General features: G+C 41.0%; 1 protein-coding gene across 1 annotated transcript in view; it reads left to right on the top strand.

Moving 5' to 3' along the window:
* The window catches only part of LOC102196608 (A disintegrin and metalloproteinase with thrombospondin motifs 20), a 76134-nt gene that overhangs the window by 44593 nt on the left and 19948 nt on the right, over positions 1 to 11593 (top strand). Inside the window, exons 19-28 of the mRNA XM_005728161.1 lie at positions 68 to 194; positions 277 to 487; positions 582 to 746; positions 1120 to 1290; positions 2125 to 2244; positions 3562 to 3669; positions 5081 to 5245; positions 6759 to 7028; positions 8114 to 8275; positions 8483 to 8659. Of these exons, the coding sequence (XP_005728218.1) occupies positions 68 to 194; positions 277 to 487; positions 582 to 746; positions 1120 to 1290; positions 2125 to 2244; positions 3562 to 3669; positions 5081 to 5245; positions 6759 to 7028; positions 8114 to 8275; positions 8483 to 8659 (1676 nt within the window). The remainder of the gene's footprint in view (positions 1 to 67; positions 195 to 276; positions 488 to 581; positions 747 to 1119; positions 1291 to 2124; positions 2245 to 3561; positions 3670 to 5080; positions 5246 to 6758; positions 7029 to 8113; positions 8276 to 8482; positions 8660 to 11593) is intronic.

Genomic DNA, 11593 nt, shown 5'->3' with positions numbered 1-11593 from the left:
TGTGTGTGTGTGTGTGTGTGTGTGTGTGTGTGTGTGTGTGTGTGTGTGTGTGTGTGTGTGTGTGTAGGTGAGCGAAGACGGAAGAGAGTGTGTGTGCGTAGGAGCGATCACCTTGAGGTGTCGGACCAACGCTGTGAACATTTACCTCATCCCGAAGCCGTCAACGAGCCATGCAACACAGACTGTGAAGTCAGGTGTGTATTAATGTCCCACGGTCCCACTTCCACTGCACGCCCACAGTCAGACACTTCATGACAACCCTTCTCTGTCTCGCAGGTGGCACGTTGCTGGAAAAAGTGAATGTTCAGCTAAATGTGGCCCAGGCTATCGCAACCTGGATGTTCAGTGTATGAAGTACAACCGGATGAAAAGACAGAGCGAGAGAATGGAGACCAGTGCCTGTGCCGACATCCCCAAACCAACGACCAGAGAGCCCTGCCACGGTGACTGTCTGCTGAAGAGCTGGCAGTACAGCGCCTGGTCACAGGTACAGTCGGTGGGAATTACATTGTACATTGTGAGGGCCTAGCCCGGTTAAGGACTTTAAAGCCATCCAACCTGCATGACTTTTCCATATGCAGTGTTCTAAGACATGTGGACGTGGCAGCCGTAGCAGGGAGTCTTACTGCATGAACAATTTGGGCCGCCGGCTCGTGGACAGAGAATGCAATGAATACCAGAGGGTGGTAACTGAAACCTGCGACGACCACCCGTGTCCGAAGTGGATCATCAGTGAGTGGAGTGAGGTGAGCCTGGATGCTCTTAGACATGCAGATATGACCACACAGAAACAGATATCCCAGAATAGAAATGATTCTCAGAATGAGAAGATGAGTTCAACACACCTCATAAAAGTAAGCTTCTGCAAAGCCACATGCAAATAATAAACAATCAAATTACTGGCGTACTATATATAGTGTATATGTGATGTAATACAGGGGATACCCTGAACCTGCAGCTTGAAGTATAACTGCTTTCTCTTATAGTGTTCACACCAATGGCATAAATAGGACAGGGCAATTAGCATAAACATGTGTACTCACCATCGACTGTTTCGTAGATTTTCAGTAACTTCATAAAAAACAAACAAACCTCAACCTACAACTCTTCTACCATCAGTGCCTGGTGACTTGTGGGAAAGGGATGAGGCACAGACAAGTGTCCTGCAGCATGGGAGCCAGGGAGGAGAAGCTGAGCGAGCACCTCTGCGACATGACAAGTAAACCCCCTGCCGTGGGAAGCTGCGAGCTGCCCGAGTGTGCATCTTGGCAAGTTGGCGTCTGGGGAGCGGTGAGTTCTGCGCACGCACACGAGTAAGACACACACACTGACACAGCGGGGCGAGGTGACTCCATTCAGTGTTTGACTGAGGAAATGGGTTGCATGTGTGAGTGCCTAGGATTTACTCTGTGTATGTGGTTGTGGATATGTGTGTGGTCAAAGAGAGAGAATGTGGCAGTAGGAGACTCAGTGTAGATTTGTAGTGCGTGTGTGTAACCTGATATACCTGCAAGTTACAGCAAAGTGTGCTTACTGTGACACCAGCTCCCATTTCCTTTATGCTACTTTCACTTTGCCCTCATATCCTGTAAGACTAAACCTGACCCGCACTATTAGAGACACACATACACATTCAAATATACAAATTTCCCACTGTCTCTGGGTAGATTTAACTACAATTTAGTAAAGAACAAACTAAATAAAACAGGCATGAATGGGCATTTTTCACCATTCATAGTGTAGTTTACATGTAACTAATAATGTGCTCCCAGACATGTTTGTATTAAGTCAGATAGTAGTATTTACAGAGCTGGAATATATTGACTCATTACTGCCTGGGTAATTATAATTTGCAGATCAAATAAACCTATCTTGTGGCACTTTCTGTGCTCTCGTGTGGTACCTAAACATGATGGGAGAGCCTTGTATGTGAATTAAGAACTGGGTAAAGGGTCGAGTTGAGGCTCCGGGTGTGTATGTGAATGGATGTCTGTGTGTACGTGTCAGGGCCTCTGCTGAGCAGGACCTTGACTGAGGCCCTGTCTAAGATATCAACCTTCAACCTCCAACTTCAGCAGAGTTGGCATAGGTGCGCATGTGTGTAACTTGTTTTTTTTCTTTTAGTGTTCAGTGACCTGTGACCATGGCTACCAGATGAGAGCTGTAAGGTGTGTGTCGGGGGATTACGGCGACACAGTAGATGACAGAGAGTGCAATGCTGCAGCGATGCCCAGAGACAGTCAGGTAATAAGAAACCTAAGATCGTGCATCGAGTCAAGAGTCAACCATAAAGAGTCTTAATTAATAGGTTTTAAGTGGATTTTACCGTCATTTCACCATAATGCGAAATATTTCACAAACAGTTACGTTTTTTATGGAACTACTCCCTGAAAATATATTGTAATGTGACCTTCAAATATATGAATCCAAAATGCTTCCCCCCACCCGCCCACACACACACACACACACAACGCTCATTACTACTGTAAATCCGGCAAGTGGCACGCACAATTTAGATTACTGATGAGTTTATGTTCCTAAGTCACTTTAAAACAGCATTAAGTAATTTCTGATTACTTCAGAGGAAGTGGAAAAAGCACTAAAAGCATCTGTATTTTATCACCTTTAAAACACTTCTTCTATCTGAACAACCACCAGAAATGAAGCAGTGCCAGCAACACTCTTGTCAGAGCTACAAATGAATGTTAATATATCAGCATTAAGTCCAACATTAACCTTCCTGTTTTGGCTTTACCAGCTCCCAATGGGGAGACTAGCACTTTAAATTGCTAAACGCTTTATTATGTTCCCCATCTACTTGCCAGCTGATTGTGGTTTGGTGCTGGTCAGGTAACACAAGTGTAAAGTGGGTTTATCAGAGCCTTTTGAGTGAAAACAGCTGCCTGCTGTGGCTGGAAAGAAGGTTGGCAAGAGTGATGGAACTGATCTAAACACTGCAGCTGTGGGTCAACAGTGAGCTAAAAGTTGTGGTAAGGCTCGATTTGGCAGATTATTTTTTAAGATATAGACATGGACAAGTGCCGCTTTAAATCTTACTGGATTTAGCTTGAAAACTAATATAATGGTGTTTTGTTTGGCTTCCAAACAAGCTGAGGTCATAAATTCTGCTCAAAGGTACCCTCCCTTTACTCAGATTTTAGATGCATATAAAGAAACTAGAATTTAGGTAGAGTCTTTTAGTGTCAATCTTGGAACATGCATAGTTCTGCAGAATGAAGGGGAAACATACTGACTTAAAAAATCTTTTTGATGTCCATTGACAATGATGGACACTCAAGGCATTTGACTGATCTTAAAGTTTATAGATAAGTGATCGTTTCTAGGTGTTTGATTTCAGGTTGTCTTCAACAGTACTACGTTTTAGGGTTCTAGGGCTTAGAAAGGTGCAATGGAAAGATATATATTTTTGGGGTATATTAATAACCATATTTTGCCCCAATTTGTTTAATTTACCCTATTCCTTTAAGACAACTTAAGATCCTTGCATATTTGCTTATTAGCTCATCACAGGGCAGTTTGTTACAATGTTTGTCATTGAAGGACTGTGAGATGCCATCATGTCCACGAGCCTCTCCAGCACAAAGCACTCCTCGTCCAGACAACTCTGCGCAGTTCCTGACTCAGTGGAGATATGGCTCTTGGACTGCGGTAAGGAAATAACTTGAGGTTGGTGGATCTGTTAGAGCATAATCTTTGTACTGTTTTGTTCATCACTGTGTGTGTAGATCGAGTGAAAGTAGGACTGTAGGCCTCTGACAAAGAATGAAAAATAAGAATATTGATGGAGCAATTTGTGTGCGGTTTGTGCGTGTGTGTCTCAACCACACTCAAGTCATGTTATGTGTTTACGAATATTAGGTTGACATATTCAACATCACTGTATATCCCAACATTCCTCTAGAAAGTACATACTGCACATAACTACAATCCTCTGTTTTACCCCCTGCTGTAACTACACACTCACACAGACATACAATATGCAGACACGTGCAGGCTCCAGTGTCTTGGCAAAGAGGTCCCTCCGCCTTTCTAATACTTTGCATTGTTATTCGGAGCAAATGGAAACCAGATTTCATCTAAACACGAGTCTTCGGTTTCTGAGATTGAACCCCATCTGTCAATCTGAAAAACCGGTGTGAGCTCACATGTCAGAGGCCAGCGCCAGTACGGTCTTTCAGACACACATGCTCCACATGCACATATATACATGCATGCATTCCCCAAGGAGCAGCATTGCCATCCTCAGTGTGACATTGATATGAAAGCGATATTAATGTTTCTGTTTGAGCTAGAGCTGCTTGATTGCATTAGATATTCATCTCTTCAGAAATGTTTCCATGGTGTCGCGCTGAGATGGCAGGAGTAAACCTTCAGAGCATAATTATGAGCGCTGAGGGAGTTATGTTAGGATACCAGTGACAATGAATTCATTTGTAAGGTGAAGAAGTCACAGTATATACGTTTAAAAAACATAATGAAGTTGCTCCTTTCCTGCATAAAAAAGCCAGGTTATTACTGTAATGAAATTAGGCACCAATACTGTGAACATGGCCAAAAGATCCAGATCAGTGACTTGAATTAGATGAGGTAAAGTTGAACCCTTTATCATAAGCATCATGTCATACAGCACTCCTGGATGCATTTTATATTGTAATTCTCATCTCTTGGGAACCATTTGAATTTTCTCTCTAGCCCAAAATGGTCGAGGGGTTACAGTAAAGTGAAGCACACAAATCTAGAGCTGATTTTTCTGCCTGTGTTCAGACAGCAGTACCTTTTGAATGCTTCGTGCTACCAAATATCACAATAAAGCTTGCCCTTCCTTCTTTACAAAACCATTTCACTAGCTGGGCCCACGTCCTCATTTTAGGTTTGACAGCGTTTTAGTAGGTAAAAGTGAATGCTTTGGCATGAATTGAGCTGCGGTTTGGGGAAGGCCTCAAAGGGGACTGTCGATGGCTCCTGGGCCTGGCAGATCCCCATGTACTAAATAGAAGCAAAGAAGTTAAAGAATGGAGAACACGTGAGAGAGCTCTGCTTGTATGTGCATGTCCTCCAGTGCTCCGTGTCCTGTGGCAAGGGAAAGCGGGCTCGTTATGTCAGCTGCCGAGATGTCCACGGAGGAGTGGCAGACGAATCCTACTGCGCCCACCTGCCCCGCCCCGCTGAGTTTGCCACCTGCTTCAGCCCCTGTGGGCAATGGCACGCCGGAGAATGGTCACCTGTAAGTAAAACATCCAGCTGTGTCGAATAGAAACAGATGTTTCCAACAATTTTCAAATCGTGTTGAAACACAATGAGCTGTAAACACTGTTCGTGACGTCACTAAACCAGCATTTGCATGGAGTCAGTGATGAGCTGTAGTTTTTGCATGAATTTGCTTGAGTGAAAAACAAATTCCTTATACTATTTGAACCCAAGTGAGATTTCTTTGATTTACAGTTTATGGTGGGACCAACCTGCCAACTCTATATTGTCTGTTGATTTCTCGCTCATCATGTTTTTCCTCTTTGCTCTCTACGTACCACAGCTGGTCGAGGCGGACGGCTGCCTTCTCTGTGCATAGTTTTGTGGGAGGACTTTTCTTGTTAAAAGGGAGTTTCCCATTGTCCCCCCCCCCTAATTAGATTACATTTTAATGTCACATAATGTTGATTTCTACTCTTGTTGTATTCATGTTTTTAGTCTCATGGGGGCTTCCCATCAAAAGAACTCACCACGAAATACTGCAAATCTGTTCATGGGAACATCAGTGAAAATAACATTGCTCAAATGTAATTCAGAAAATGGAAAACATCCAACAAAAATGTCATGAGAGAGATAAATTTAAAAAAAAAATCTTGAAATTGATCAAAAGCAAAATTTAAAAAAAGGGTAAGCAGTCATTCACTATCCAGACTTTAGGAGTATATAGAAAATGTTTGGTTACTAGTGTAACCACGGTTCTCTGCTAAGCAATATTCCACAGTGCTCGTGGAAGTGCAGGCATCCCAGAGATTCCTCTGTGTGGTTGATACCCAGGTGATGCCTGAGGGGGATGGGTCAACTCACAAGCAGCTGGGCAAGGACAAGACGCCACCAATGGTTACCTGACAATATTCAGTGGTAGCAGTAATCACTAATGCTCAGCTAGCAATAGCTAAACAAACATAAAACTCAAGCTACTTGATGTGTTACAGTTATGCAACAACCACTACTAGAAGAATATCTCTTGATGTAAATATGTACATCAAATATAACTTAGTAGTTAATCCTTAAACTAGAAATACCCACATTGATGGTCTAACCTTGATGGTTGCGTCAGCATAAGATGGATCATTTTGGCCCAGGACCGCTGAGGGGTGCTTGTGATCTTTGTAGGGAAGAAAGCAGGTATGCTTGGTTTGGGGCTGGGGGCTATTATAAAGGGGGTTCTGGGAACCTGTGTGATTGGTGATTGGTCTGTCTTGGTCAGACTAGTAGTGGTGGTGGTAGTGGAGCTTCCGCAATTGGTCACACAAGACGGCGCTTCTCATGGTGCAACACGTAGCGAGGTTTGAAACATTGATTCTTACTTAAGGTATCCAAAAGCCCACATTTTTCTGTCTTATAAAAACATCATATAGTTCTCAGAGCTTTGCAGAACATGCAGTAGATTTTCTTTTTTCCAAGCATTTTTTTCTCTTTAAAAATCACAGCTCTTCTATTTCACCTTTGTTTTTAAAACTCTTTGGCTCTCTTCCCACACCTTCCCACAGTGTTCAGTGACTTGTGGTGTAGGAAGAGCCACCAGACAAGTGGTTTGCTCCAACTACCCCCAGCCAGTGGAGCAGTCTTTCTGTGACCCGGATGAGAGGCCCGTGACAGAACAGGAGTGTACTGCTGCACCCTGTCCTTCTGTTTACCACCGCCAACGCATTAATGACCAGCCCTATGAATATCCTCAGGATCCAGGACGTCACCCAGGGCACAGCAGCTGGAATGTGCCTTCAGCAGACAACCAATGGAGGACCGGACCTTGGGGCGCAGTATGTTCAGCATGAGATAGTTGAAGAAATAGCAGGGTTCAAATATATTTTGTCAAGGTTCCTTTTAATGCACTTGGAGGGTTATTAATGTCTTTTTTTTTTACATACAGCAAAAGTAAGCTTTCATATTAATGTAGAACCAGCAGTGTATATACAGGCCATGCCTATATAACATGTTGTTGAGAGACCTGTGTGTGTGTGTGTGTGTGTGTGTGTGTGTGTGTGTGTGTGTGTGTGTGTAAACACATTCTTGCGAACACATCTAGTAGGAGTGAGGTAGCAGATGTTTTCATTTCCCAGGGCAGAAGGCCATACATGGTAAAGGACTTTATGGACAGCTTAAAAGGAATACTGAAGGCTGCAGTGTATACATAGCAAATGTTATATTTCATGTCAGTGTCAGTGACTGGTATTTAGCAATACCAAAAAAAACCAATATGGTATCAAAAGTGTTGTTTTCGATGGTCCTATTAACAGATTCAAAAGGTAGTGCCTTGATTCCTTGGCTGAAATTAGTTCAGCATTAACAAATCCAAATAGTTTGAGGCAGTTGAGGCTCTTAATATACTTGGCTTTGAATCGCGTTGGCCCAAATTCAGATAGAATGCCATGTTTCATTTCTTCTTTTAATCCTTTTAACCTTGTTTGGTAGTTTTACGTCTGCATAGTGTTTGCATGTGTGGAGGAAGGTCAGTGTAGGTGTGGTTGTCCCTGTTGGTAGTAGTGTTATTGTTAATGTTATATAAAAATAGCTTTTTACATGCATTTGGCATGAAATTGCTCATGTGTTTCCAACCAGTTATCAGTGTGAAACCAAATGCAGTGTTACATATGGGTCACTTTTACTCAGATTGTCCCTAGTGGCATTATGTATGTACTCTTGCACTTCATAAATAATGGGTGCGGTGGAGACTGAAGTTCTTCTTTAGACTCATGTAAACATGATACTGCTGCAAATAGATTCTATAAAGAGATTTTACATTTGTTTTATGTTAGATGTCAATTCAAGAGCTTGGTAGTCCAATCATTTTGAATTAATCATAATCATTGTCTGAATATAATTGCATATTTTGTGTGCTCTCCAGTGTTCCAGCACCTGCGCAGGAGGCTTCCAGAGGCGGGTGGTTGTTTGTCAGGATGCTGATGGACGCAGCAACAACTACTGTGATGAGAGGGTTAAACCTGCTGAGTCCAAGAACTGTGATTCTGGGCCCTGTCCTCTGTGGAACTACGGTGTTTGGGGAGAGGTGAGACCATATTTATAGTTAGAAGTGCAGTTCGCTCATCTCTTTTGTTTTCCATCGACCATTTATGCGATCCCCATTTTTGTTTGTGTATTTTTTATCACACAAATAGGGACTTGGTCTAAAAATCAGGTAGTCATTTGTCTGTAAGTCAAAGCAAACTGATCTGGAATCTGAAAAACAGAACATTTTGTTTGCTGTTCCCGTCAGTGCACCCAAACTTGTGGTGGAGGGAGGAGAACTCGCCTGGTGGTATGTCAAAGGCCCAATGGACAGAGGCTCAATGACTACAACTGTGACATCCTAGACAAGCCACCTGACATGGAGCAGTGCAACTTGCAGTCCTGCCCAGGCTCTTCCTCCTGGCACCGTGACCCATGGAAGCCGGTATGATAGCACTAACTAATTTAACTTCAGTGCTTATTCTTCCTCAAGAGAGGTGTGTGCTGCATTTACTTCAGATCTGCGTTCTCAGTGTGTTTTCAGCCTGAAACTATCAAAGGTTCTGAAGCAAGAGCTGGGTTATCTCGCACCACTGTTGCCTACCCAGCTCGAGCCCACCCAGATGGGCCCTGCAGTGGCATGGGGCTGATTACAAGTTAAAAAAAAAGAGGAAAAACATACCCAAAACAATGCTGCTCCACTTAGGGAATCATTAAAAACACATGGATCCCATTTATGAGCCAAAGCTCCAAATTAAAACATATAAATCAGGACAGTGCTGTCTAACAATGCCATATATTTCTAACTCCAGAAAATATTTATTTTATACATGAGGCGTGAAGTAAACGATTTATGTTGTTATTGCTGTCTTCACCCTGTGCCCAAAGTACACAAGTGTATATTTGTGTATAAGAGTTAATATTATGACCTTTATTGAACAGCAACAACAACGTCTTTCAGTGCATTTTGTATATGTATTTTTGTACAGTATGATGATATTTTGCAAGGAGCTGGTTATATTTAATATTTCGCTGGTGCTCTTGGTCAAACCTCTCTTGTCTCTCAATGAATAATGACATTTTGTACAGAGGAAAATATTTTCCATCATTTGTTTTGACTTACATTTTAATGCATCTCTGTTGGGTTAAACTGAAAATATATGCAGTAACGTTTAAGGGAAAAGAGAGAATTTCACAAAAGACGTAAAAAGTCGTTTTGAAATTATATTTAAAACCTAAAAAAAAAAAGAAGTTTTTCAACAAGAGGCATTATAGTAAAGGTAAAGGTTGTTTAATATATGATGTAATGTATGTCACACGGGAGAATTCCATACTTTCCAACAGCTTTCAAAGACGTGTCCCAGTTCTCACTGTGTATACTTCATCTTCCAGTTAGAAGGGGATACGTCATCATAATATGGTGCTAATAACTTAATTTTAAATATTGATGACTTAGCGGTATTGTGAAGATTGAATTTTTATCATATTTCCAGGCTTAGAAATAATTTATTTATTCTGTTTCTGGTTGATAGCATCAGTTCAGCTTAGTCAGTGTGCAGTAAATCAAAACCATTGAGAAGTTCATTATTATTGTGGATCAAAGAAAGCACGCAGATACCTCCTTTGTGTAAAATTACAGTCGATTGTTGTTTCTCTTTCATCCTTTGGCCAGTTTTATTTCTGAAGGATTTCGTTCAAATGAATCATATTTATTTGTTTACAGTGTATTATTAATTGTTGCAGCTTTAATATTTTGTTGCAGTTTAGACTTGTGTAATGCTTCACTTGAATTATTTGACATTTTTCACACGTCCGCCAAATAATTCTGCATTTGGAGGGTTATTAATGTCTTTTTTTTTACGTACAAAAAAAGTAAGCGAAGTATGCAAAGACCAAATTCTGCTTTGGTCTTTGCATTCACTCTGCTTCACTGAGAGGCAACATGTTCAAAGAGCCACATCATTTCCAAATTCGGCTGTCAGGTGAAAAGTATGTTCTATATTAGCATGAAGACTAAATATTATTTCAGAAATATGTTTGCTGCTCTTATTGTTCTAATCTTTAAAGAGCAACTAAACACCCGAACCTTGAAGCCATTTTTTCTTTAACATTTCATCTTTCGTTAGTAATGTTGAAGTGAAGGCGTGTTTGTGTCATTACAGGTGCAACTAGGCACACATTCAACCTTAATATGGATGAAAGACTTGAAATGTTTAACTCAGTAAAAGACAGCTCTTCAGTCAAGTATTAGTAACGTAAACTGTGAACACTTTGTAACTTATCCAGGTAAACACAGAGCATTTGCCATATACAGTCTGAGTATGTGTTGGACTTACACACCGTGCAGGGATTGAATCTATATTTGCAGAGTCAGGCTTCCACTAATGCTTAATTACCAGTTATACACTGTGACATGTGTAAATCCTCCGAGTTACATTTGGATTAAGCCAAAAAATTATCATGACAAATATTTCAGGTGAAGTGTTGCAGCTTGGTCTCTGTTTATGTTGGTATCCTTCCCAGTGGAGGAGGATCGCAGTCTGCCTCTTTTTGTGGGTTCTTTTTTTTTTGCTTCTCTCCCTGCGTATTTGTGTGACGACTTTCCACTACAACCGAGACTCCTCACCCATGGCAGTTTCACTCCCAGTCGTTTTATTAAAGTCTGTGGTGCAAAGTTGCACAAACCCAAAGGGCCAACTCTGCTTTATTTTGCATATTTTGGTACGTTGTTGTGCTTGTTGCTATTTATTTCATTCACATGCGAAATATATAAATATGTTAAATTAGCTGTTTCCAACTGTAAAGAACATTAAAGAAACATAACTGTGAAATTTGTGTTGTTTCTCACTGTAATGTTTTATTGACAAACAAACAACAACAACAAAATAACACTGGACTTTAGTGAATGTCATAAAGCCAAAATGTTGCACGAGGAACAGCAAGACAGAAAAAAACACGTTGCTTTGCAAGGGGTAAGGTAAATAACAACTGACTTTAAAAAGAGTTTGTTTTCATGTGCACTGACTTTTTATATACAGTACATTTATATGCTCTACATACTGTGTACATGCAATACACATACAGTTTATGTACAAAGTTAACGTACAGCACCCCATAGAAAAGATGTGATCTGTGGGCCATTAGGGGTATTTTGGTATTTGACCCTCAATTTGACTTTACTGTTTTGTTTTTCAGTAATACTTTAAATAATTTAATCTTTGGGGGGAAAACTTAAACTCTGATTCTATAGTATCTATAGTGTTTCACATACCATGGCACATTGCAGTGTAATAACACTCCAGGCCCTTTTCCTTTTATGTGTTTTAACATTTTCTTCTCTAATCTCTTTGGAGAAAAACATGCAGAGTCCAAATTAAAC

Source organism: Pundamilia nyererei, unplaced genomic scaffold (genome assembly GCF_000239375.1).
Source record: "Pundamilia nyererei isolate P.nyererei 1_Seehausen unplaced genomic scaffold, PunNye1.0 scaffold00027, whole genome shotgun sequence".
Lineage (NCBI taxonomy): Eukaryota > Metazoa > Chordata > Actinopteri > Cichliformes > Cichlidae > Pundamilia > Pundamilia nyererei.
This window is presented reverse-complemented; position numbering and strand designations above follow the sequence as displayed.